The sequence below is a fragment of the Physcomitrium patens genome, chromosome 23 (genome assembly GCF_059467195.1).
Source record: "Physcomitrium patens ecotype Gransden chromosome 23, ASM5946719v1, whole genome shotgun sequence".
Lineage (NCBI taxonomy): Eukaryota > Viridiplantae > Streptophyta > Bryopsida > Funariales > Funariaceae > Physcomitrium > Physcomitrium patens.
In genome coordinates this window covers 14,526,967-14,554,611 of record NC_143432.1, presented here as the reverse complement: position 1 = coordinate 14,554,611, position 27,645 = coordinate 14,526,967, and the positions used below count along the sequence as shown (strand labels likewise).

General features: G+C 37.9%; 3 protein-coding genes and 1 long non-coding RNA gene across 11 annotated transcripts; 3 read left to right on the top strand and 1 right to left on the bottom strand.

The window, feature by feature from the left end:
• The first annotated feature begins 2,081 nt into the window (after positions 1-2,081).
• On the top strand, positions 2,082-6,437 carry LOC112275627 (uncharacterized). Its single transcript, XM_024506165.3, has 3 exons — positions 2,082-2,898; positions 3,252-4,293; positions 4,393-6,437. Exons 2-3 carry the CDS (start codon positions 3,498-3,500, stop codon positions 5,112-5,114), a joined length of 1,518 nt encoding a protein of 505 aa, XP_024361933.1. The 5' UTR covers positions 2,082-2,898; positions 3,252-3,497; the 3' UTR covers positions 5,115-6,437.
• A 4,896-nt stretch (positions 6,438-11,333) lies between these two features.
• On the top strand, positions 11,334-13,296 carry LOC112275772 (uncharacterized). Its single transcript, XR_002967849.3, has 3 exons — positions 11,334-11,962; positions 12,400-12,468; positions 12,771-13,296. It is a non-coding gene; the product is annotated as an uncharacterized LOC112275772 (long non-coding RNA).
• A 6,977-nt stretch (positions 13,297-20,273) lies between these two features.
• On the top strand, positions 20,274-22,603 carry LOC112275711 (uncharacterized). Its single transcript, XM_024506313.3, has 2 exons — positions 20,274-21,859; positions 21,988-22,603. The coding sequence occupies exons 1-2, from the start codon at positions 21,209-21,211 to the stop codon at positions 22,267-22,269; spliced, it is 933 nt and encodes a 310-aa protein (XP_024362081.1). The 5' UTR covers positions 20,274-21,208; the 3' UTR covers positions 22,270-22,603.
• On the bottom strand, positions 22,498-27,113 carry LOC112275710 (uncharacterized). Of its 8 annotated transcripts, none has more exons than XM_090246774.1 (4): positions 26,865-27,113; positions 26,519-26,635; positions 26,052-26,212; positions 22,498-25,821 (listed from the first exon to the last, which is right to left on the bottom strand). In XM_090246774.1, exon 4 carries the CDS (start codon positions 25,707-25,709, stop codon positions 22,890-22,892), a length of 2,820 nt encoding a protein of 939 aa, XP_090102900.1. In that variant the 5' UTR covers positions 25,710-25,821; positions 26,052-26,212; positions 26,519-26,635; positions 26,865-27,113; the 3' UTR covers positions 22,498-22,889. The 8 variants fall into 8 exon arrangements, with proteins under 8 accessions (XP_090102900.1, XP_090102898.1, XP_024362078.1 ...); XM_090246772.1 differs by having other exon boundaries at positions 22,498-25,757; positions 26,865-27,005; XM_024506310.3 differs by having other exon boundaries at positions 22,498-25,757; positions 26,455-27,113.
• Between the last annotated feature and the right edge of the window lie 532 nt (positions 27,114-27,645).

Below are 27,645 nucleotides of genomic sequence, written 5' to 3'. Positions count from 1 at the left end.
AATTAAAATCTACAAACAGTCATGAATGTCATGTAATTATATCAAATTTTAGATTAATTTGTACAATACTTTTGTGACTACCATTACAATCCATTTGGTTTTTATTTCTATATTTTATGTTTACTCATTTATGAAACAGTTCTATCTCCATATACATATATATATATATATGTATTCAGTTCCTCTAACGTGGTGTAGGATTTAGTAGAGATTTCATGTTTTCTAAGATAACAATGAATGAAATTTGCTAATGATATGGTCATCAAAAATAATTTTAGTATTGATATTTTTTTTCATGGTTTTTACTTTTATTTTTTGTAAAATATAAATTTTACAAGCACATGGTATGTAGCAATTAAATTACTAGCATAATTTATTGTTATTATATTATTTACATAATTTCGAAAATGATAGAATGGATGAATGAAGACATACATATATATATATACACTAACTAAAACTAAAATCACAGCTCTCATTATTTCACGTGAAATATTAATAGATGTCCTATATGCAGTTGTGTTTTTTAGAAAAAGAGAATGATTGATCACAAATTTTTATGGGTTAAAATTACATTAACATGAATTTTATATTACTGAAAAATATTGTATCAGTCATAATACTTACAATGTAGTCACTGGAAGATTTTATTTTGTGTATTGTGAAGAAGTTGTGAGTTATATAAGATCCAAGTTAACAAGTATATGATATATGTGTATTTTTTATATTAGCTGGTAAAATGATGTAAGTGAATCACAAATTTTGTACGTTGATTATAATATAAGAATATGAAATCAAAATCACTGCTACTTGATCGTTAAATATTGTGTATAGACATATTCTACACATACATACATACATTATTGGTCATTTATTACCTTCAAAACAACAAAATTCATACATGTACACATTAAAATGACCATTGCAAAGTTAGATAAATTAAATTTATTTACACATTAATAAATATAATAATATTAAAGAATAGGTAAAATTAAACTAAATAATTTATCCACTTGTAATTCAAACCATAGAAAATTATTTGTAAAATATGCAATTGATACATTCTTACAAAATACAAAATACAAAATACATTTCAAGTGATGTAAAGTTCTACTAAGATTATCCACTTTATGAAAACTAAATATTTTTTCTGTCAGCTTGGATTATCAATTATCAAGTTTGTCAAACCTTGTCAACATCTAGTTTTAGATCTTCATCAATTAAGGTAGCAAATCCATTCTCAACACCCCCTCTCCCAATTTCCAACCTATAGGGTGGTGTATTTCCAATCAACTTGACATGATAATACTAATTAGTTGTGATATTTTATGGTTTCACATAACTTGATTCACATTTTTATCTCAACTTCATGGTGCCAACAGGTAAGAGATTATAGTCCATGGCATCATTGGATAAAAAATTAAGAATTTCATGCCCATTCAAAGCATTTATCACGAAATCAAGCATCTCAATTTTGTAATCAGCCACCAGCCAGAATTAGGTTGGCCTTTATGTTTGATTTGGGTTGAAGAGAATCTTCAGCTAAAACATTAATAAAAACTTCGTTTTTGGGCAAAATTGTGTGAAAACACATGAAATCCTCTTGATTTCTATTCTCTACACTGAGATGTATATTTTTTATTTCTCATACACCTACGGCAGATATGCTGAAATGTTTAAGTTATTGAAAATGGATTGACCTTACAAATAAAAAGAAAAGAAGAAGAAGAATTACAACTGTAAAACTTGTAATCAGAACCCAGAACTTTGATGAATAAATACACTGGCAGATTGATGGATTGCTTGGTTCCGAGCGCGATGCAGCGCCAGGTCGTGCTGTTCCCCGCACGGTTCCCGGCGCCCCAACCAGGGCTCCGTCTGCCCGGAAGCGCAAACGACCAGAGGAATAAGTAATTTCGTTACCTGCCCGGTTTAGGACGGATGCCGCGTGATTAGTGAGAAGCTCATGGCACGCGGGCGGGTGAGGCCAGAGGAAGGAGGGAGGCACGAGGGGAGCACCTTGACGAGGTCGGAAGTATAAAGACTTGTGCGCGACGTCGAAGTAATCCTTGCAACATTGTTAGAGTTATCGTCTTCGTTCTTCAGCGCCTTCGCACTCATCGCACGCACACACACACACACAGGCACTCACGCACTCACTCACTCACTCACTCACTGGCGCGCTCACCGTCTCACCTTAGGCACGGGCTCGTAGGAGGTGGAAATCGCACGCAAGCTCGGATCACGCTCTCTCAACTGTATTGTCTCTCGTCGGTCTCGTTTCTCGCTTGTTTTCCGGCATTCGCTTCCGAGTGCTGCTGACTTGCTCGTATTGAGGCTGTCGGTTGTTGGTTGAGGGAGATCCGGGGACTGGCGTTTTCCACCGATCACTTGCGCACTCACATGCAGGCTAGGCACCGGGGGTTCACTGCAGATCGCATCGCAGGATAGGCACTTTGGTGTGGACGTAGGTTTAGTACTTTTAGTTTGACAGACGTAGTGCTGCGTATTTCTCTTTTCTAGTTGTTGTCCCTGGTTGCGAGTTACTTTCAGAAGGAGGTCATTGGCTTGCACTGAAACACTTTCATTGCTCGCCTCCATATTAGGCACGTTTTGCGAGCATACCCATTCCAAGTCACTGAAACATTATGTCATAGTGTTTGATGTGGAGGCACCGGTATTTGCTCGCGGAACAGTAGGTCCGAGTTGTGAGGAAGTGTTGTAGATTTTCACTTCTTCATATCACTGTTTCGTTGTGTATTTACTTGGAGGTTCTTTTCGGCGACTGAAGCAGTGCGGGTTGTGGTTCAGGTTCTTTGAACTTGGCGCAATCTTGCCGAAACGCCTTCAATTTTAGGCTAGAGGCCCCGCTGGACTCTCACGTCTTCGAATCTTACAGTAAGTGACTGCCCCACGGTTTCATCTTTAAGAGTGACTGCTGTCTACTGTGAATAGTCTGTTTACTTGGATTTTTTTTGTAGATTTCATTTTCGCAGTGGCTTAGATAGCGATTGAAAAATCTTCAATTACTTTCTGTTAAGCTGATCGGAATTTTTCAAGTGGTTTGTTGACGTTCCACTTTCTTGAGTTGCTCGGTGCCTTTTTTTCCCGCGGCTATTGATCATGTGCGATCCGTTCTTTGCGCTTTTCTATTTATTCTCTGACCCTTCGTTATGTTGTCACGGAGCGATTCGTATAGTGTTATTGCAAGTGATCACCATCTGACTTAGCCGGTGCTTCGCAATTTGTAGGAGGTGCTGTTATACTTAGCGCTTCCCTTCAGTACATCACATCAGTATACTGTTGGCATCGACAACCTACCGGTGCTTCTGCGATCCTTCTGTGAGAGTCTCTTTCGACGAAAAGTGTCTTCGAACACTATCACCGCCTCACAGAAGTGTAGAGCTTGTTGCTGAAGAGGTGACGTTTACATACGATTGGAGGAAGTCAGAACTGTACACATCATCACGCCTGAGAGCTGAACTTGCTCGAGGGAGATGGCAGCTGTTGCACGCAATAATATGAGCAATATGTTGCCTGGATACGACATCTCGTTCCGAAGCTCATATTACGGTAATGGTGTCCACGACGGAGGTGGGATCGGTGATTGCAATATTCGCGAGGTTGCTGGGTTAGATAGATTAGCTCAGAGTACCTCGGATTTTAAGTCCTTACTGGATGGTTGTAATTATAGGCCCTCAACCCAGACTATTAAAGATGAGGGTGTATTGTGTCGTGACAAGTTAGTAGTTCCTCCTTGCACTTCTCCATTGATGATGGATGGCTCGACTGCAGTGTATGAGCCTTCGCCTGTCATGACAGAGTTTCACTGTGTCGTTCCTCCACCTCCTCAGTTGCCATCATCTTACGTGGGGTCGGATGGCCTCAGCACATTCATGGTAGATCAGCCACTTGGGGTTCAGAATGTGCATGACTTGGGTAACGCCGAGGCACTTCTACAGCAACAGTTCACCAACTACTTTCAGGCGGCGCAGTTCATGCCTCAGCAGATGTATCATCTCCAAGCCTTTCCTCCCTGTCGACAAGAGATTGACGTCCAGGGTCTTCCTCGGGCTACATGGAGTTCCACTACCGACCTAGGTCCGCGGGCACAAGTAATGAAAAAAACTGCGGAGAAGAGAATCGGTGTGCCCAGGACCAAGTTATATCGAGGTGTTCGACAGAGGCATTGGGGGAAATGGGTTGCCGAAATTCGGCTTCCACGGAACCGGACACGTCTTTGGTTGGGAACATTCGAGACCGCAGAGGAGGCAGCTATGGCCTATGACGCAGGTCAGTCTCCTGTCTGTCGACGCGGTTTTTCTCTTGCGGATTCAACACAATCCTGTATGTTCTCACATCGACTCACTTAATCGTTGGTCTCGTGTGCAGCGGCGTATAAGCTACGAGGCGAGTACGCTCGCCTCAACTTTCCTCGGCAGCAATGTAACTCTGGGATTCCTGGCGGGGGACAGTCACCAGTTGACGAGGTCGGTGTGCCATCCGCACTGTCCAGGAGAGGTCCCACTTCCACTCTGACTGCGAAGCTGAACGAGATCGCTTACCGGAAAGCGCTTTCGGCAAACACGGTTGGGGGCGAACAAAGTAAAGTTCACCCTCCCGTTAAGCCTGGAGATATAACCGGTTTGCGTGATCCCACTCATCTAGCAGCTCTAAGTTCGGAAGTAGTGGACCTCTGTCCTGTACCTGGTGCGGGTGGTTTGGACTACTCAAATTTTAGAGACAGTGGTTCTAGCACATCGACCAGCCCTTGCCAGAGTCCGCCGGAGTCCTCATCGGCGAGTGAGTTGAGGTATGTGAGCTCTCCTAGCCCAGACGCGACTGGCGAATCATCGGATGACTTGTATAACCTTGCAGATCTTCTTTTGAGCAGTGACCCCAATGCGGAGGAGCAGCTCGACTGTAGTTGGGATGTCTTCGGTTTTGGGGTGAAAGACAGTCAATTCGATTTGACTGATTCACAAGGAAGCGAAGACTTTTTGAGATTTGCTGGTTCTACCAGCCCAGCTGCGACCAAGAAACTTTCTGTTACACCAACATCAGTTACTATGAGTCCCCCCCGTAAGTTCAACGTTTGGAGACGTTGCGAATGAGAAACGCGCACCTTGGCCGACAGTTTTGTTGCCACTTTGGTCCATGCTGGAACTTTGAGACCTGACCCTTGAAAAGTGATCTTGACTCATTTTTTTTTAACCAGTCAAATCACCCATTGTAGGATTTAGTTGACAGTTCTGAAGGTCTCTTACTGAAGTCACGAATATTTGGTTGACGATAGAGTCCTCCCACATCGATTCTCTCTTTTTTTGAAGTAGAGCAAGTGGGTTTCGAAGTCAAGGTCTTCAAAGTGACATAGTGGTTCCTTAGCTGGTGCATACTGGTGGCCTGCTAAAGCGCCCTGCTCATTCTTTTGATAAACTCCGCACAGTCCATCTGGCGGAGCTGGTCTCCATTTTAGAACAGTTTCGAGGAGGTGACGACGGCAGACGTGTGGCGGAGGAGTTTCTACATCGAATTTGTTGGAGTTGCATGGGGAAGTGAGTTGATACTTGAGGCTGGAGGAGGTTCGAAATCTGAAAGACTGGCAAGTTTTAGGCTACCTTGTAGCTGCTGTGTCTTCATGAGATTCTTGTCAAGGTGCTGCTGGACGGAGGATTATCTGCATCGACCATTACCTGGCATGTTTTAGGCTCCCATGGGGCTGCCAGGATTGCGAAATCGTCTCCGTGCATGCTGCCCGACAGATGAGTCTCTACACCGAAGTCGGTACATCGACATGTTTTAGGCTCTGATGGGGCTGTCAGATGTTCGACTCAAATGAAGAACCCCTTTTGCATGCCTCACTCAATTAAAGAGATTCTTCATCAGGCTCCGCCTGGCATGTTTTTAGCTCATATCGGGCTGTCAGGTGCTCAAATTCCCACAAGGTTACTCTCTGCCCTGGTGCTAGCCGATGTGTGCGACAGTACGTTTCTGAACATTGAAAGCTGGAATGGATCATTCCTGGTGTCGGCGCTGGAGCCGAGCGTTTCCATAATGATGAGCCTCAATTAGATGATTCGTCTGCGATGATTGATTGGTGAGAACGACGTAGTTGATTGATTTTTTGAGACATTGCGTGTGTTAGTTTAGTGTTGTGTTCATGCTTTCATTCGTAGAGCTTGCTGTACAGCTTGCTCCGGAATGAAAAGTTGCTTTTTTAGCTAGTTGGGTTTTGCGAATATCAAATAGGAACATCCCGGTGTACAGAAAAATAACCGGTGATGTTCCTTCCATGTGTTTCTTTTGTGTTTGTTACTTAGGTTTCAGGTACATCAGTTTGATTATCTGGAATTGTTCGAGGTTGTCAAATGTGAACAATCTTGACATGACTGCAGCATGTAACCTTTTCCTGATAATGAAATCCCCTGTTACCTATACATTTCTATCTCTTTGAATGGGACAACCGTGAATTAGACATGTATTTCCTCTCTTACTTCATTGCTATACACGTCATGTTTTAGCTCTGTAGAGTCTGTATTACTTTTTTATTATACTTATATTCTATCGGATTTAGTACAGATGACTGCTAGGGACATCTTCCAATCTACATTTCTTCTTTAAACTGAGTTATATGGTAGTACATTTCTTCCGACTGCATATTTAGAAGTATTCACCATCTGCAAACTTCTGCCAATCTCAAGCTTTTCCATGAACGGTAGTGGCAGTCTGCAAATAACGGTTTACCAACGAAAAAAAACGTATGAAGTAATCAATGCATGAAGATGACTGATAGGCAGTGTGAAGTGCGAAGCAAGGAAGAAAAGGTGTACAACGTCGACACCATGGCGCAGTACCTGCACCAGCCCTGCCCCCACCATAAAAATAATATTAATAGTCATAAACATCGCGTCGTAAGACAGCCTGCTCAATTCTGCACCCTTGAAACGGAATCTCGGCTGAGGGTGGAGCCCAGAAGACGGCGCCACTGGCACTGCACGTCTTCCCCGAGGAAAGGAAAGGGCTTGTCAGATTCAGCGACAGGAAGCTTCAGCCGCATGCCAGGATAGTCTTATTGTTGTTGTTGTTGTTGTTGTTATTATTATTATTAGGTTACGCTGCATACTTATCTTGTGCTGCATCACCACCACCACCAACAACCTTGGACCCGGTCCATGCCCTGCAACCTTTCAAGATAAGCTTTCACGTTTCGTCATTGGTTGGTGGTGCAGTCTCCCAACGATGCCCTCAAGAGCTTCCACCTCTCTCTCCCCCATCCTCCTCTCCTTTCCTGTTCATTGTTTATTGTTATATTTGTTTTTGTTTGTTTCCCGTCTTGGGTACTTTGTCTTCTCCTCCAAGGAAGAGCCACACTCCCCCAGCGAGCTTTCGTGTGGCAGTTATATCCTTCTCGTGTCTGTGAATGCTTTCAACCAAAGCCTTGTATTGCATGCCCTGCACACTCTCACACTGTTACTATTACGATGAGATATTCATTGAGAGCACAGTGGAAGAAGAAGAAGAGGAAGACGAAAGCAGCTCCACACAACCCAACATCAGCATTTTATTTTTTATTTTTCAAAGTGGATTCCAACAGCTTCTATCCAACAACAATAATAACAGTCCCCCTCCCCAACGTTGAAACTTCGCGGCCCCGTCTCCGCATCGCCTTGTGCTCGGACCCTGTTGCCGGATGCTCAGCTCTTTTCTTTAGTGAGTTTTTACATAATTTGATTTTTGAAATTTTAATTTTTGTTTTGATCTTTCTGTTGAGTGGTGGTGAGTGCACTTCTGATGTTGCCTCGGTTTTAACGTGTCCTGGTCAACATGTTGAAGTTTTTATGTGGTGGATTTTGAAACTTGGTAATAGTAAGTGTGTTATAACAGCTTCAAGGTAAAGAATCACTAATATAATTAAATGTGATTTTTTTGATAAGAACATTTGCAAGGAATAGAAGAACATATATGATAAGTGTGCCAACATTGATTCCAATACTAATTAATAATAATGAGACAAGTTCCTTGTAAAGATTCTTCCTTGACCTCAAATAATTAAAAAACAAATTCAAAGCAATAAAATTAAAAATGTTAACTTATATTTAACTATAAATATCATTTAAGACATTCTATTACTAACTAAACACCATTTATTTGTAACATTCATTACAGAAACTAGTGGGTATAATTTTTATTATTTCAAAATCCCTTTTAATAAAAAAAATTCACAAATATATAAATAAAATGAAATAATTGTTAAAAATAGTGTAGTAAAATACATGTATTAAAATAATTTAAGATAATTGAATGTTCTTATTGTAAATGAAACACAATCTATTTATGCTCTTCATAGATCTGAATTTAAATATGCAAGGCATACATTTATTAAATGATTCTAAATAAATTTGATGTTTAAAATAAAATATAAAATTATTGATATAATTAATAAAATATCTTAGAAATAGAATCTAATTATTAATTTTTTTTTGAAAATAAAAATTATATATAATTATTAAAAATTATCTATTAAAATATATTAAACAAAAACTATATAAATATATAAATTTTATTTTTGTTTAATATATTTTAATATAATATAAAATAAAATTTATAGTTTTTGTTTAAACTATAAATTTATCCTTTTAAAAACATAAGTTACTAAAAGATTCAATATTATTAAAAATATTTAAACCGATACATATATATATATATATATATATAATATTAGTGTCAATATTATTATATGTTATTTGATTTTATATCAACTTAATGGTATTTTTTTTGAGTAATTTCAAAATAGTTTAAAATGTTGAGTGAAATAAATATTTTTTTATGTTAGTTTTTAATTTTTTAATTTTTTTTAATCTTTTATATTTTAATACCTTATATGATTTTTACAAAATACATGATTAAAAAATAGTAAATACATGATAAAATTTTATCGTTTATTAATTTATCATGTATTTTTTAAAATAACATAAATATATTAACCATTATTTTTTTTAATAATAGTTACAATTGTACCTTCATAAATTAATTTAATATGTAGTTGAGAATCATATTAAATAGTGGAGGTTATATGTAACTTAATAACCCCTACAATTCAATATAATTCTTAGCTACAAATTATATGAACTTAAAGAGATATACTATGATTTAAAATACTTTGTATAAATCAATTTTTTTTAAAACTTTTATCTTTTTTATTTAAATAATTTTCTGTGTGAGGTATTTTTTCTTTTTTCTTTTTTCTTCAATTATAATAACAATGAATGTAAGTATTTTATATTAACTTTTAATTTACTTTATACTAAATTTACAAACATCGTTCTTATTAGCATTCTTATTTTTTGGATCAAAAAACATATTTATCTAATTAAACTTTAGTATTTAGAGTACATTGTTATTGAATTATGTGTGTCTAATATTATTGCAAGTCCATAATTGTAAGAAGAAATCTTTTGAAGATGCTTTTTGATATAATTGTGCTTGTGATTCATTTACTTGCAACATTAATAAATTTAGTTGTATTTATAGAGCTATAAGTTGTTCACTCAAATTTTAAGCATGTTTACTTGCTATGACTTTATTTCCAAGCAGTACAAGTTTTTCAAGGCACTCATCTGTAACAATACTAAACATGTGAAAATAACAACTTTGTTAATAAAATTGAGTTAATTCTTTAACAAATCAAAAGTCCCTTTGTGGTTGGACTAAGGAGACATTCTACCTTCTAAAAGCATAGTCTTAAGAGACAATTAGTAGCATCCTAGCTAAAAAGGACTCATTTGAGAATGCTAAGTCCAACACTAAAGAGTAGCGCATTATTGCCAATCCAAAGCTTGACAAAGTACTAATAGATACTCTAATGTGAAGCTCATCATGTTTGCATCTTAACTGACTTGATAAATTGCTATTATAATCTTTTCATATGTTTATAGTTAACTATTATACACAAGTAAGTGGGTTTACTAAGCATGGTTGAGATTTCACAGTTGGAATTTATATTGTTTATCTTGTGTCTTTTTGTTATTATTTTGCAATCTTAGATGTAACTTTGTTATTGTTTGGTTAGTGGAGGTCATTTTAGATTAGTTTATTTTTTCTTTTGTTTTATTTATTTATTTGTATATTTAAAATATTTTTTTAGAATCCATACTTAATGTTGTTTTTTGTTTTTCATTTTTATTTTTCTTATTCTTTAAATTTGCATACATTTAACATTTTTTAGATTTCACAGTTGGATTGTTAATGTAGGATGATTGTCAAAATTTGTGATATATCAAGGAAAGGTTGTTATGTTTTGTTTTCAATAAATTTAACTAATTTTGATCAGTATTTTTTAATTAAAATAAGCATGTTAAAAATATAATATTTTAAAAAAAAAAATTATGAGTACTAATTTTTATAATCAAAATATTCACAATAAAACACTGAATGTTAGCTTGATGTCTACTATTTGAAACTTATAAAGAGTATTATTTGATATACTTAATAATAGTAGATGAATATATATATATATATATATGTGTTTGTGCATCAAATTATTCTTTATGACATTTAGTATACTTGAATATATGCAATCTTTTTTTTTTTTTTTTTTTTTTATTAAACTATCAATTTTAAATGAAAACTGCCATCTTTTCTTAAAAGTACAAATAGAACAATGTGAAACAATGATTATTTCAAAAAAAATGACATTTTTATTTAATGTTTTTTTTTCATAAGTTTTCATTAGTTTGTTATTAGTAGAAAAAAATAATTTATTTATTTATTTATTTATTTATCCATAGTTTCAAATTTTGACTTTAGTACATCCTTGAATGCCTTAACACAAATTTTGCTTTCTTATCATTAAACTTTGTAAGTAGTTCCTTGAACAAAATTAAATGATTTTTTGCATACTTTCCGTGGCCAACAGCATGGGTTTCACTAGCATATTTATATAGAGAGAGATTACAATATAATATCAAAACAAGGTGTGCAAAACTTAAAGCTTCTGTGAACAATTTAGCCATGTTTAACATCAACCACAAAAGAAAAAACATAATTTTTTATGTTAGAAACTACATCTATTTGTTTATATTTCAAAAATTCAACCTTAAAACTCTACATTTCACCACACATACTCTTCGCAATACATCCACTCTATAATGTGAATTCACAGAAAGAGTAAACTTCCATATGACAATGAACCACATTTTGCAAGAATGGAACAGACACTTCAGTGATCTCCTAATCCAGTATGAAAATTAATCACGTACTAGCACTAATAATAAAATATAACAATTAACACTAATAATACGAAGCAAGCCCTAATTCACAGCGTGGGGTCGGAGGTGGCGATGGCAGCTCTGGCTATGGCGGAGCTGCATTTCACTGCTTGGGCTTTCTCCCGGCCAATCTGATTACATCGTGCTACTTTTGATTTTTCGTCATCGAGTCGTGTGTACATTCTATTGAAATTTGTGGGTTCCACCTTGTGATTCACGGCGCATCTGTTTCGCACAGATGGAGTAGTAGTGGTGTTGCGGTCAAGGCACGGTGTCAGAGTTTTTCTATGGAGCAGTCAGTGGCTCATGTTTTCGTGGCACGATGAGTCAGTAGAACTGGACAGAATTTGAGATTTCTGCAGGCATGTGAGTGGGAAGCAGTGAGGACATGTGCGTTTTAGCGGTGATTGTCAAGGGCGTGGTCATTGCATGGATGCTGGCATTCCATGCAAAAATACGAGTTTCATGACCCCTGCCTTTATTTAAAGTCATGGAAATTAGAATCCTTAACGGGGGGATGATGAAGTTCTCGCTGCCGCCCCATGTCTACAAGTTTTTGTTGCCTGCACAGCTACGTCATCATGCACAAACGCTGCTGTTGTCCATGTTGGCTCGATATGCCTTGATGAGAGACGCAAACTTTCACTGTTGGGAGCTGATTCGTATGCTGATAGTTTGGTATTAGGAAAACGAAGGTAATGCTGTTACTTCAACCCATTCGTGCATTGGGTATTGTCACTGTAATTCTGATATAAATCTCATTGGTCACATATTGGTAGACAGCGTTGTACTTATGCCCGTCCTCATCAAGATCTCTCGTGTGTAGTTCCTCCCGGTTAGATCATCTTTCAGGGTGGTTTCATGGACATTGCGGGCTGTTTGTGTGTGATGCAACAAGAACTCTTGCATCCTGGTTATGAATGTGTGTATGAATTTCAGAGTGCTATAGAGCTACATGCACACCCGGTTCTGTGCTAAGTCATGGTTGGGGAGGCGTTTTACATGATCAGGTTGTGCTTCATGAGCTCGTGTGTTTTATGAACTTTGCGGTGTTGTCAGATACTGAAGCTCATAGCGAAAACGTACCTGTTGTTTTACATCTCATGGCTTGAAGTGTGTTGATTGAATGCAGGTGTTGGTGTGGGAGTGGTCGAGTTGGAAGTAAATGAGCGACAAGAGTGTCAGATTTTACAATACAAGGGTGAATATTTTTACTTCTGATAATTTCTTTCTCTGTTTTTACGTCAAGATCTCTTCATGGTTTATGCGTGTTTTAATTGTGATTTTCACGGAATTTATTTCCTGCTGCCTTAGTTAGATTTGATCTATGGTGACTCTGAGAATATCAATCCATATTCAATTGTGATTAATATGGGTTCGGTGCTAACCCGGGTGTCAGAACGACGCCTCAGCCTGCTGTGAGAAATGAACATATATGATCAGGTACCGCACTTGTCATCATGCATCTGAGAACCTCTCTGTGGTCATTCTTGGTCTCCTCAGGTGGATACGGGCTCCTTGGAGCCTAGCTCATCTCCACACCATGATTATAATACCAAAAGCTGGTTGATTGTACCCAAATTCTTCCTCACAATGGACCAGGAAGATGGACGCTATGCGATGATTTGAGGTCTGATCTCACGCGTCCACATGAATCTTTTCAAGACATGGTTTCGGATTTCCAGATTGCTACATTCTTAAAAGTCTTCGTATGGATCTTTGATCACCTTTTTTTTTCTTCTCTCTCTCTCTCTCTCTCTCTCTTATCGCTGGTTTCGGAAGCCAGCTCTGCAAAACTAGCTGCGCTGTGATAGCGTTGAGAATTGAGATACTATCTCCTACTTCATGTGTCTAAATAGTACAATAGATACAATGAGTCATTGTAATCTCTGCATAGTTTAGCAATGCTAGTTCTGTTTTGTAATTATGGTTTTTGTAGTTTTTTTAGTTAGTTGGTTTTATTAAAGACGGCTGTTTTCTATTTTGTGTTCTTTACAAGTAATTGGTGGGCATGTTTTAAACAAAACAATGTCTTTGTCTTCTTTTTGTCTTTTTTGCTGTAAATTTTTCGACTCTCGGACTTGACACTTCATTCGATCCTTGAGCCAGCAGAGAATGTGAGTCTTCGACTGCCAGCCAAGTGCTGCCATCTATGTGAGAATATTTGAATATTTGATGGGTGAGAAGTAATTTTGTACCTAAAGATGATTCTCTCTGCACATGGATAGGGAAATGGCAACCAATAATGCATATCATGTCATTTTACCTGTTGACACATTTGCATGCATAGTGCAACTTTTGTGCAAGTTGACAAAAAAGAATCTAAAAACGAAAATGATTCATTTTGCTATCTTAAAATACATGCTTTTTGGTTTTACGTGATTTCTCCTATTGAAGGAATTTTAAATCATATTGAGAAATTTGGAGAATTATTTCAAGTCACAACATTATAAAAATTATGAATGTTGTTTTAAGTTTGTTCAGCAAAACAAATATGAAAACTACTTGACTTGCTTTTGTAGATATTAAGTGGCCGTAGAATTAGAAATTACCTTGGTGTTATTGTATGAATTGCAGGGGCTCTGTTATGAACTTGTAATGTGGTTATTAACTTAGTTGCAATATCATTAAACAGCTCAACCAAACAAATGTTATCATAACTGCTACAAAGCAGCAAATACTAATGTTTAATTTTAGATTTTCAAAAAAATAAATGAATCTGTATTTTGTCTAATGTTGTATGAGCTCGTGCAAAAATCTTGGCTCAGGATGTCTATACTATCTTTGAAGCGTTAATTCACAGCATCAGGTATTGTTAAAAATAATAGATTTTATCAACCATATGTTTTTGGACATGTTGGTTAAATTCTTTTGAATGTAAATAATGATTTTCAAAAACATGGATTAATCACAGTAGTCATTTCTTAAAATATAGATTATTAAAAAAATAGATTAATTTTCTTCTTATTTTTATTAAAGATTTTACTGATATCTATTAAAATATCTACATTCTAAAGGTCAATCAAATGTAGGAATGATATTGGGTTGTTGAGAATTCATAACTCATTTGGATCAAAAAGTTGAAAAACAAATTAGCATGAGAAATTATGAAATTTTAATTTTAATGTATTACATGTAATATAACTAAAACAAGACCAATTTGTTAAGTATTATGTTGTGCAATTAATATAATTTCTATTTCAATATATATGATGTAGGGTTACAGAATATAATTTAATTTAAAATTTTAAATATATAAATTCAATTTTGAAGAGCACATTAAAATTAAACTTCAGAAATTCTATGTTAAAAACAATTCTTAAAATTTTGAAGTGTGAATAATAGTTTTAATTGTTACTGTTTCGAGGGGAAAATAGTGTTTTGAGTTTTTAGTCACTTTTTTTTGCAATATAATGTCTAATGTTATATGATTCCACAACTTATATTGCAAAAAAAAAGTGAATAAAAACATAAATTATTACAAATCGTTTTTTAAAAAATGGTTTATTATGTATATAGTATAACTCATTTCTGTTATATATATATATATATATATATATATATATATATGTGTAAAAATTGAAAAGGAAACACAATAACTACAGTGAAAACTGTTTTTAGTTTTGAAATCACCATTGGATTTTAAAAATATTACACAAAACAGAAATGACTTATTAATGTGATTTATATATAATTAATTCATATAATGAATAAATTACAAGAAATTTAATGTTAAACATGTTTAAAAGTCAAGGAAACAATAAAAGATAGTATAAAAAAGATAAGTTTCTTTAGCAAGAGATAGCTACAAATTTTAGTTAATTTCACAAAATAACATAATACATCTATAAATTTAGAGATTATTATAACATATAAATAAAAAATTGATATAAGAACTAGTAGATTGTATATTTCAAAATAATGAACATATATATTACAAAACTCTTATATAATTAAAGCTAAAAGCATTTGTTTAAATTTAATTTAAAATACAAATAATCATGTAAAAAAATGAATAATACATGTCATTCTAAGACAATATTTTAATAGAAAAAAGAGTAGTGGTTTTGATGGTGAATGTTCCATCACTTGCGAGCCTAATTGAGATTGAGTCAACAGTTAGAAAATTGTATTTTTAGTCTTTTGTATACCATAGCTAAGTTTTCTTTTAAATAATTAAAAGAAAAAAAGAAAAAAATAAAAACACGCATTTCTGTTAGTCAAGAACAAATAGTATTATTTATGTTAAGTTATATTATTTTGTTACAAACCTTGAAATTTCATATTTAACGTACAAGCACTAGGACTCTTCAAATATTTATTAAAAAATAACAGATTTATTTTTATTGATTATTCCAATACACATTTTGTGTAAAATTATTTATAATCTTTTGAAAACTTAAAAGTTTATTTTCTTCACATGTTCATTGAATGTAACTACTAGAATTTATTTTTTTTTTAGTATTTTTCATTTATTGATGACCTTTTGAGAAGATAGGATTCAAAAAATCAAATTCAATCATCTTTTTTTTTATTTATAAGTCAGATATTCATTCAGCAATGACTTTGTAAATTCTTTCATCTAAACATTGGAATTTCAATTGTAAGGTTTTAGCACGCCTTCTTCTTGTTCTTTTAAAGAGGATTTTTAAATAATTTAAATTTCTTCTTTTGGATTGGTTCTTATATAAAACTGCACAATATTCCCTCCAACTACAGTTATTACAAAGTTGAATTCCTTGCTTTTATTTTGGTTTCCCAAATTTGATTCATATTCTTTTAATATATAATAAAATAAATTCACATTGAAATCAAAAAGAAAACCATGGTTTCTTTTCTAAGATTTGATTTGAGATAATAATGTATCCTCATACTAGTTTATACGATTTTTTTTCTTCTGCTGCATACATATTTATGTGAAAACCATTTCTTTATTAGTTAATTTTTAGAAAATAATTGAGTTGTTTTTGTACATATGTAATCTTTTAAAATCACATGGTACTTCACCATTTTTATTTTTTTATTTTTCTAGATTATCTGTTTATCATTCTAAATTAGTCCAATAAAATTGAGTAAGGTTGTATACAGGCCATGTATTATGTTTTAAACATTATCACACAAATAATTACAGCACTGTCTTTATGTAAACACTGTAATTGTCGATTTTTTTGTACAATTTAGGTTACTATAAAAACGTTTATAAATTTAGTGAAAAGTGCCAAAATATATAATGCATGTTTTGTTGTAATTAGTATCTCTAAGCTATCAATTGTTTAACGATATTATCTTGCTTTGTTGTAATTTGATTTCATACAGATTTTGTAAGGTGAAGGTTAGTATTAAAAGTAGTCTGTTACAATTTATTAAACCTGAATTAGAAAATTACACTTATTATTATTTTTTAAATTCCAAAAAGTAATTTGAAAATACAGATTTGAGGATTAAATTTTGAACCACACATCTTTTTTCAATAAAGATATAATGCAATGCAGCATGACAAATGATTTTTATGTAAACAGATAAATCAGTAAAAAGATCAATATAAAAATCTATTCTCAGAAGAAATATATATATATATATATATATATATATATATACATATATATGCTTATATATATATAAGCATAAAAGAAAAAATTGTTCAATTGGTGATTTTTTCAATTAAAAAATCTAAATTAGAATGGCTAATGAGGAGTACAAAATAGTTGTTTTGAAAAAACATATCAACATTTGTATGAAATTGCTATTAATAGTAATAATGTTTAGTATAACTTATTATTACTATTAATATATTTTAATGTTTAGAATTAAGATATGAGATTAAAGTTTTACACTTATGGTAATATATATATACATGGGTCTATTTATTTTTTCTCTTCCTACTTTATAATATGTTATGCTGCTACTTTTTTAGGTTCGATGATCTTATAATTACATGTTTTTCTAAAAACTATTTTAAAATTAATGAATTATTTTTGTTCTTTGTCTATCCACAAGTATCATCTTGTTTAGCTTCTAATTTAAAGTTCATCCATATTTTTTCTATTTCAACTCTTATCTTTGTACTGATTCATACCATTATAATGATATTTTGAAAATATCATAAATTCTTTTAGACTATTTATATGAGTAAATATCCAAGAGTTAAAAAACAATGGACCCATTACAACCACAAAGAAGCCAGAAAATAATAATAATAATAATAATAATAAATAAAAAGAAAAAACAAACAACAAATTAAAAATCATAGCACTGAAAATTGCATCTAAAAATTCATAAATATAATAAATGTTTATTTTTATTATCAAAATTTACAGAAAAAGAAAAAGAAAAAAGACACCATATTATTTTATTTTTAAACACTACAAGTTTAGTTGCAAGCATTTTATTTTATTTTATTTTAAGCTATTTTGACTAACAATTGCCAAAATGACCCACAAAGAATAGATTCTCAACATTTTAATTGAAACAATGCTGATCCATGACCGCACTTTAATTGTAATAGTCAGTCAATGTACTTTAAAAAACTTGCTGTTAGATCCAATAAACACATTAATAAACAAATGAATAAGTGAATAAAATTTCCATGATTGTTCAAGGATTGATACCAGGAACTGCAAGCAGACTTGAATTACTTGCATTCTTATATTCTTTTTTACAAAGATGTCAAAGATTTAATACATTTGCTCTTTAGATGTTTATTTATTTTATCTTTATTTCTTCAATGTAGTAAGGATTAAATATTACAAAATAAATAAATGTCATCTTCACATGTTTAAATGTGAAATTCAATGTTTGCATTCAAAATATAAACATGTCAAGATTTGGCTTTCTAATTTGCATTTGTATTCATGGCAATAATTTGTTTATTGTCTTTGTTCAGTGATTCTGTTTTGGATTCTGTTTTGGATTCTGTTTTGGATATGTTTCTAATTTGCATTTGTATTCACACCATATTTTAGCAATTTAGTTCTTATCGATGAATTTACACCAAATTGTTATGTATTTATTTACTTTTATTTTATCACTTCTAATTTAAATGATTCAAGTGAGAGACTGTGCAGGAATTTCCCCTGAAAGTGGTTAATAGATCCAAATTAGCAGTGCACAGTGTGTTGAAGCCAATAAATGAAACCCTAATCCAGACTGTGCCCGTTTTACTAAAATTATCAGTTTATAAGTAAATTTCAAACCGGGTTTAAAACGTAAAGCGGCACTTGTCTTATTATCCGTTTCAACTTTATATTTCAAAATCCCAACAAGAATTGAAAAAGCACATATCTATTATAATACTACCAACAAATTCAGTACTAAAACTTTTGGTTGCAATGAAGGAAATAAAAAAAGGAGAAAGAAAAAACTCTAAAAAAAGGTAGAAAAAAGTTTAAAATGAGAGGTGGGCATATTGTGTGATGCATGCATTTCTATGAAGTCCTTTCATTAGCTAATAATTTTGCATTACATTATGGAATATTGTGATCTTATATATATATATATATATATATAATTGTTTCCATATGCTTTCTTTGAGTCAATGCTACACATCTAATTGTCAACCTGACCAGGTTTTAGGGTTAACTGAAATTATTGGAAGTAAAAAAAATAAAATGGGTGTATTAATGATCATGAGAAGCTTTCAATCACATGGATAAATAATAATGGTAAAAATAAATTAACTTAAAATTTAAAACCATATAAATAAATAAATAAATATTTATATAAAATATACTGCATGCATTACAATGAGCAACATCAAGCATCGTTAGAGAAAGAAATCGTATAACAATTTATAATTAAATTATTTTAAAGACAAAAAGAGAGATCTGTCATGGAGAAAAAGTGCATCATCGTAAGCACACCTTGCATTGTATGTATATATATATATATATATATATATTCAAATATGTGCATGGTCGTAAGTTAATTTTTCACTTCATAATTAGTTCATTTAGTGTTGTTGGCATTTATGGCTTTGAAACTAATCAGCATTTACAATACAGAAGATCTGATCATCGAGTGATTTTTTCTTACAGACTGCTGATTAAATTCTATGGAATGACAGTATCTATCTCAACTGCCACGTGGGACTCATGTGAAAACTGACCCCTCCTTCACTTAACATCCTCTACATTAAAAAATCAAAAAACAATTATACACAAACAAATACCTACACACACATACATACACATGAACAAACAACAACACCACCACCACCTCACACACTCATTTTGAGACAGTTCCTATTTTAATATTCGCAATTTCCTCAATAAAGTATTTATAAAAGAAGGGGAATATGAAAACTAAATTAATAAAAAAACCCCGAGGCCCTCGTCACCTTTTTACTTTAACGACGTATGTGATGGGTCCCGCCATGGGTTTTGTCCGGGTCATCGTCGCGGGCTGACCGGGATGACCGGGCAGCGCTGCCCCCCCAGGCCAGCCCAGGAGTGACGCCGTCCACGTCCATCAATCGCCATCGAAAAGCTGATCGCGGACGCACGTTGGCTGTGTCAGGGTCAGGACCGCGCCAGTCCCTAGCTTCTGCCGCATTCAGACGCCGACTGACGCTGGCCGTAGCTGTAGTAGCTGTGGCTATGGCTATGGCGATGGCGTGGGGGTGAGAGCTCGCAGTAAAAGTGAAAAAATGCACACACACTGAGCTGAGCGGAGCGGAGCAGACCACCACTACCAACAGCAAGACCAGCATCATTCCCTGTGCTATTGCATACTTTTGCATTGCTGCGTCACTGCAGTCCTCCATCGCTGACACTCTGGTTCGTGTGCCGAATGGTTTGGCCATTCGCGGGGGACCGATTGCAACAAGACAAGCCACTGGCGCATGGAGGCAGTAGAACCTGGAACGGCCACGCTTCATATCAGAGCATAGAATCGGTCGTGAGCGTTTATTTTCAATTCCTGCTGACCGAACCTTTCGGAAAACAGCCTCCGAAGAACGGTCATTTTTAGCAGCAATGATCGCTGCCAGACTTTCTATCTAGACTTGGCGATGAATAGTGTCGTCGGACTGGAATGTGGCTATCTGTGACGGGAATGCTCCAGCTACGAGTTGTTCCTTCCTGTGGGAAAGCCTGCTCTGGACCTCTAGTGTAGAACTTACTGTCGAGGCATACGATTGTGGTCGTCGCTTGTTGACGGGCATGGGAGGACATTACGGTAGGGTCGCTGGTTGGTCTCGCAATATCAGTTGCGATGTCTTTGTGTTGGACTCATGCCGTGGATCGATGGAGCATTTGAAGTGTGACAAGAGTCTTGATCTGCATGAGTGCTGTTACTACCTTGGAGTGAGTCGACAGTGAGAGGCGTTTTTATTCGTTTTTCGTTCTTGTTTTTACCGTTTTTTATTTTTTTAATTATTTTTATTTTTTTAAATTCTTTCTTTCCATGAGTTGATCGGCCCGCTCAAGATACTTGCGAGCTTTCCTTGGTCGTCATCGAAGGTGGCGCCGACGTCGTGATTGAGAGGAGTAGGTGTCGATGCGGAAGTGCGAACGACGTCTCTCGGAATCACAACTCGGTGGTGGTGTTTGCTCCAGCTGCGTAGAGGAGAGACCCGCAGCGCTGTGGAGAGGGACGAACTTTAGTTTTAGTGGGAAAGAATCCGACGCCGTGTGTAGCTGCCTCAGAGTCGCTTCGTTTCGGAATTAACAGAGCTGATCCGCACGCGTTAGCAGTACAGGAAGCTGACTGCTCTTTGGGGAGTGCAGAGGACGAATTTCAACTAAATGGAGAGGCAAGGGTTTTATCACAGATTTTTACCGACGGCATCAATGGTAGTCATGGGGATGGTAACGGTTTAAGTCCGGCGTTATTCATGCCTTTGGAATTTGACACCGTGGATCGTAGCAAGAGCGACCCCGACGGGACTTTCAGAAACGCCGGATCTCCAAATCTGCATTTAGAATTCCTCGAAAAACTCTGTCATGGTTGAATGGACTGAGTTTCATGCTGGTCGACGCAGGAATTCTGACATGGAGCTCCATTCTCGGAGGCCAATGAGCCGGAGCTTCGATTCCGCGGAGCCCAAGCCTATTATTGACGTGATCATGGATTGTGGAACTGCCCGGCGCGTGCAAATTCAGTCCAACCCTCGAGTAACGATCTTGAAGGAACACAAAATGCGGTCTCGGTCAATGCCACTAGAGAACGGGAGTGCGGAAGAAACAGCTCTTCGCGTTATTCGAGAATGTCTGGCCGATGATCTCTACTCGGACGACCTTGACTACATCGCTAATATCGAAGCCGTGCAAAACTGCGACGGCGATGGCTATGGCGGTGCCGGAAGCTTGCAGAACAAGATGACAGGACAGGGTTGCTTCAGCCCAAAGTGGCAAAGCAGCCACAAGTGGGTAAAGGTGCTCATAAGCCCCATGATGTCGAGGAACCGAGTGTTTCCGAGCCGATCTAAGGAGGTTCGTAAAGGGAAGGGCTCCAGTAAGAGGCTAACGCGATTCCCTTCTTCCGATTGGAGTCGCAAAGACGCGAATGACGATAAATTGTCGCCGCACTGGAGAAAGCAAGCGAAGACTGGCTCGAAGACTACCATACGGAGCTCTGTGCTGTCGTGGTTACAGGTGCTTACCTTGTTCAGCACATCCTACGATTATGCATGAGCCGTATTTCATCGAGTTTCATAGTTGATTAAGCCATAACAGTGCGTTACCCCTCCGTAATGACCTAATTGTCTGTTGTATGTTGTCAGCCGGATGCAGCCAAGCCAAGGCCAAAGAAACAGAAGCAAATGGAGCTGTGCACATCGTCGTCTTCGTCTTGCGGAATGAGTCATTCGGGATTCACGGATCCGTGGCTCAAAGATCTTATAACGGTAGGGCACTTGCACGAGATTGCCGAAGAGCATGAGATCTTCAGTGATGATGAAGCGGACAATTTGGAAAGTATCAACTCGTTTGGAAAGTTCCTTCTGATTGCTGCTCAGAGACAACCTAAGGCAGGCCTCACACGTATTTCAAGTGCAACCTTCTGACCTGCTAATGACGCCGCAATTTTCTCTCAACGTATGCTATTAGTAGAACGCTCGGCGAGCCTCGGGGTTAACTGATGCCCCCAAGTTGTAGAATACTGTCTGAGAATACAACCGGATAGAGATTTCAATTCCACTTTCAAAACATAAAGAGCAACCATGCTCTTAGGTCGGAAATGGGCACAGATGGGGATCTGCATCCCCTCTCCACGATTGTATTTGACACCGATATTTGCAAGTGAAATCGATATGGTGCTCGGGGAATAAAATCCTGCCCTGCATCAATTCTGTAAATTCAATGCTGAAATAACATCATAACTAGATGAATAATTCTGTACATGGAGACGATTTTTGTTTTTTTTATAATCTTTTCACCCTCTCCCTAATGAATACCCAACTGCTCCACAAATTACAGCATGTTAGCTATTGACAAGAGTTGTATTTCTTACCCTAGCACAGTTTAGTATATATAAATGAGCTAATGGTAGTTGATTTCAAAGTGGACAACGTGTGCAGAGAACTAGGCTTTGAAGCGGAACCCAAGCTCGCGACTCGTTTCTCAACCTTCTGTTCGAATCTGATGTTAGCTCTCAGGCAAGCTGCTGCCCGCTCGCTTCAACTTCCTATGTAAGTGCTCGGGGTGAATAACTGTGAAGAGGCTCTGAAAAGTAATTTTGGTATAAAAACTCGCTAGAGGCAGTTGTCTCTGTGAGCAGCAGGGTGGGCTCACTCTTCACTATCTTCGATTCGAGAGGCGGCGTATCGGTGGTTTCTGCTGCGTCAAATCCCTTTGCTAATCGTACCCGTTTTGGATGCCGATCAGCGCTGCTCGAGGAGGAGGATGGAGGTGGAGGCGGGGTTGCCGAGTCAGGATTGTGACCTTCACACTCAGCGACAACGACGCTCAGGGTTTTACAGCGGGCCAACATCCGGGTGTGCTGTTGCGAGACCACTGCATCTTTGTTATACTTTAGAAGGCGCTCATAATGGGCATAAAGGTTTAAATTTTCATTCAACATACTTCCGTTGGTCCTGAAACTTGAAACGCCTTCCACGTATGAAGTAGCGGGCGACTTGAACACCAAGAGGTATCTGATCGCCACATCGCATTCACGTGAAACAACAAAAACATTGGCCTCGCGCGTGAATTGTGTAGATATGATTTTCTGTCGCGAGATGCTGCCTTTCACAACCTCACAGATCGCAACGCACTGAAACCCGTGCTTAAGCATGCCGTGTCTCCAAGAATAAGACGGATACTTCGCATATTTCATGGAGGTGCTAAGATCGCTGGCCAGGTAGATGCCTGCCCCATGAGCAGCTCCACAGGACATGAACGGGGTATAGCTCATACTCCGAAGTCCGTTTCGGAGAATGGAGTACCAATTCTCCCCAGAGCTACCGTGGAATGCAAAGTAAGACCCTCCCGCATCCCTGCGCCGATGATCAAAATCAGCTGCTCTCTCGGGCGAGTCGTGAAGCACAACGAACTGATAAATGCCGCTCTCTCCAGGAGCATCTTTACTTTTCGGCGACCTCTCCACCTTGAGAACCTCGTCTTCGCCAAAGACCTGACAGATTGACCCCCGGTTAGTCGTGAGGATGAATCGCATCAAGTCGTAAGCCAGATTAGCCACCTTCCTCCATGGCTCCATCTTCTCTGTCTCAAATCTGGGCGATCGCGATTTCTTCATTAAAGGAGAGAGCAAGGGTGTCGGTGCCGCGTCTGTGTGTGCACCATGCGAGGTCCGTGGTGGGACTGAGCCTTCGTGAGGTGCTCTCTCCACTCCCTCGTGATAGTGCGAATACCAAGCGCGAGCCAAAACCCTCTTCAGCGATCTCTCATCGGCACACTTTTGAAGCACATTTATGGGGGGGATGCTTGCCAATGCCTCACTCAGCTGCTTAGTATTCTTATTACTCTGCACGGCAGATTTCTCATCTTCCACGGCACCTAAAATTGGCATTTGGTAAGCAGTTTTTATACGATTCTTCGACCTCGACGCAGTTTCACTCATATTGTTGTTGCTGAACCAGCCACTTCGTAATCTGAGCTCATCTTTTTGTAACGAGAAAGCAGGGAAGGGCTCAAAGACGTCCCGCTTCGACCTCAGTGCCGCAGCAGCGAATGCCATCTCCATTTCCACAAGCTCCGGAGAGCTTTTCACTTCGCCAAGCACCGACACTCCCAAGCCCAGCTCCTCAAAGAGGTGCAAACAGAGATCTGAGTCACAAGTGCGCATGCGTGTAACGGAGAACGGGTGCTCCCTCCAGCAGATGATGCAGCACTGAGGCAGTCGCTTCAGTTGGTGGGAAATGGCCAGGGCAAGCCCCAGGAAAGGATTCTTGTTGTTCAGATTCTCATCGATGCCCTCCATGTACTGATAATTCCCTGTTTGTGCTGATCCGTGATGATTTAGGGCAGCGAAGAACTTACGTGTGAGATCCGGAAACAGCACGTCAAGACCATAGCTTCGGTGGCCAGCTCCGAAACTTGACTCCAAGTATCTATCAATTTCATCTCGTTCGGTGTCGCGGGCTTCGATGAGTTTACTATCCTGACTGACGGTTATGTTCTGACATTCGAACTCAGTCCACTGTAAGGTTGTTTCCGACCATGTGTTTTTGGAAAACTCAAGGCTCAACGAGACGTGCTCGTTTATCGACAGACCCAAGCCTGCTGCAACCCTGTCATCGATTATCCCCACCAAATCAAACTGCAACTCGACCACCAATACCTTCGGTTTAGACACCACACTGAGCCACATCAATGGATTCTGAAGATCGCCCAGTGTTTGAGCTTTACATGCTTCGCATTGCTTTCTCGCATCCTCAGAGAAGGCGTACAAGAACCCCTGTTCCCAGATTTCATGCATAGTGGCCCAAACTGTCGAGGGATCGCTGGTGGCTATGTCGTAATACGATGCTCCGATGTCGCCATCGTCATCTTTAGAATCATCCTCCGAGTGCCAATTGTAACTCTTGTCATCATTTTCCTCCTCATCTGAATTGGCCCTCTCTCTGGTCTTCTCATGCTTGAATTCCTCAGAACTCTCGTTCATTGATTCACGCATCACTTGCAGCTTTTGCATTCCTGCAAGAAGCAAGTCCAACACTTGATGCAGCGCCTTTGGCTTGACGCGAACTTTCTCCAGCTTTTCTGTCAGAGCCGACATAGATTTCTTCACCTCTTTGCTTGTGATCTTTTCCGTCCACAGCAGGAAGACTTCGCTAGATTCATGATCAGTCGACGTCGAAGAATCCAGGTTGCGGTATGTGGATGGAATAAGAATCTGAAGCTTTTCTCCCTTTATCAGCAAAGTGAGGTCCGTATCTGAAGCTTTCTCTAGGCGAATGGACAATTCACTGAGCACACTCTCCTTGTCCCCGGCCCATGTGCGGTACTCCACTTCAAGTTCGTCTATTTCTAGTTCGCAAGCCATCTTATGAGTTCAAGTATTTTCGCCACGGGTGAAATTGGGCAATCTTCTCTGTAAACCCAACACGCGCAGGTTTAAGCTCACATAGAACAGCCACTTGTTCACACCCTAATTGCTGTTGCACCAAGTCGCCCACGCCATTACAAGCGCAGATGTGGTCAACCACAAAACCCCATACAAATAAAGAATAAAAAGGTAACTTCTAAAAGGATCAAGACTACAAGACTTTCTTTGCTGAAGACAAATAATTATCTTCTACAGATTACGAGGAAATTGGAGCACAGGTTTCGACCAAACAACGCATGTAACAAGCACGTAGCATAAGACTTCACATCGGAGTCTTACCTCGTTAACTGCAGGTTGTACTGCGGCGTGGAAGGACCACAGGGGGAGGTCTATTAGTGTCTTCGGTTAAGGCATCTAGCTCTTCATAGTCTTCAGTACGAGATTATTCTTCAGCAAAAAGCTATGAAAAAACCCCTGCTATTCTTTGTCTTTGTCTTCGTCTTGAACATTTCGGCCAAGGACACAAGTTCCCACCGTTAATCTTCCAGCTTTTAAGCGGTCCCTGTCTACCTTCCATCAACCTCAACATAAGCCCTTAATCTCCACGCATCCAAACATTCACCCTTTACGTGAGCGAAACAAACTTGAGCAGCAGTCAAATTCCATTTCAGCTCCAAATAGCAAGCACCCCAATTTCCATCAAAACTCAACTCCTACGTCACTTCGTAGTGCAGGAGCAAACCTCAATCTGAGAGCTAAAATCCTTGGACATCGATAAATCCTTTCCCCGATGACAGTATTCTCACCAAATTTCCGGAGCTACTTCGCACTCAAATCTCCTTAACCGCGACACGCCTCCACCCATCAAAGTGTAAAGATTATCTCATGAAGATTTCTGTCTGTCCTTTCAACTTCAACCGCAGCTGCATTCACCACCGCGCGTCATGCCATCATTTCGAAGCATGTCTTACTGATTTCTACGATTGAGGATGCTAGCCTAGCCAGCCAAATTTCAGTTCACCTCTCATCCTTGTGACCACGTCACACACAAATGCAGCCAAACTATCGCCTCCCCAGTCTCCTCTACTTCTTGTCAGGATATGATTCCATTCTCCCGCTTCTAATACCAGATCCCTGCACCTGCACACTTACCGCTTCACGCGTAGAGCATGGCTCAAACAGAGGCTTCCATAAGAAACCCAATTCCTATCCAAGCCATTCTTCTCCCGGACCCCTCCTCGGCGCAACTCCAAATTGCACTTCCCCACACACATGTCTCCTTCGGCCCAACACACAATTGCACTTCACAACAATACTCAACACCCAGCGTTGACAATTGTCAGAATACCGTCGAGGATGAGATTCTTCGAAGAGTTCGAAACCGCAGACAACTTACTCAACCCTGCCGATCTATGACACTGCTCCGTGGACTGTCTGGATTATGTAGGCACGGTGTCTTCGAAGATAACCACCAACTTTGCTTTGAAAGTTTCCGAAACGGGTTAAAACGAGTTGACACGCCGATTTCTGACGCGGTCATGAGCGACGCTGAGAGCGTTCATCTCGGAAATTCACCACCTGGACACCTCTCCCTCCTCTGCCCTAGCCGCGTCGGTAGCGCCTTGCGCTTTGTTCATTTACCGACACGAAGAAGCAAGCGACGGGTTCCGAACGGAAGCATCGTGAACTGGACGATTATTCAGTCTGTCGTCGGAAGTGAGACGTATCGTCGAATTTTGGACGGGTCGTTTCAGGAGGGGGCGACGGATGAGTGCCAATCTCAGGACGGATGTGGATCTAAAGACGGACGAGGGATATCGTTCATTTTGGGCATGGAATGGACATTCGTCTTTGACCTAAATTGACAAAACGCTGTCGTATTACGTGCTTTCCTGCTCGAGAACGCGCCGGGCGTCTGGCTGTAGAAGGTAGT

Bases quoted from the DNA above. Each gene is read 5' to 3' on its own strand.
- LOC112275627 (XM_024506165.3), top strand. From the start codon at position 3,498: ATGGCAGCTGTTGCACGCAATAATATGAGCAATATGTTGCCTGGATAC. The intron at 4,294-4,392 runs GTCAGTCTCCTG...TCTCGTGTGCAG, and splicing joins AGCTATGGCCTATGACGCAG to CGGCGTATAAGCTACGAGGC.
- LOC112275711 (XM_024506313.3), top strand. From the start codon at position 21,209: ATGGTTGAATGGACTGAGTTTCATGCTGGTCGACGCAGGAATTCTGAC. The intron at 21,860-21,987 runs GTGCTTACCTTG...GTATGTTGTCAG, and splicing joins CTGTGCTGTCGTGGTTACAG to CCGGATGCAGCCAAGCCAAG.
- LOC112275710 (XM_024506308.3), bottom strand. From the start codon at position 25,709: ATGGCTTGCGAACTAGAAATAGACGAACTTGAAGTGGAGTACCGCACA.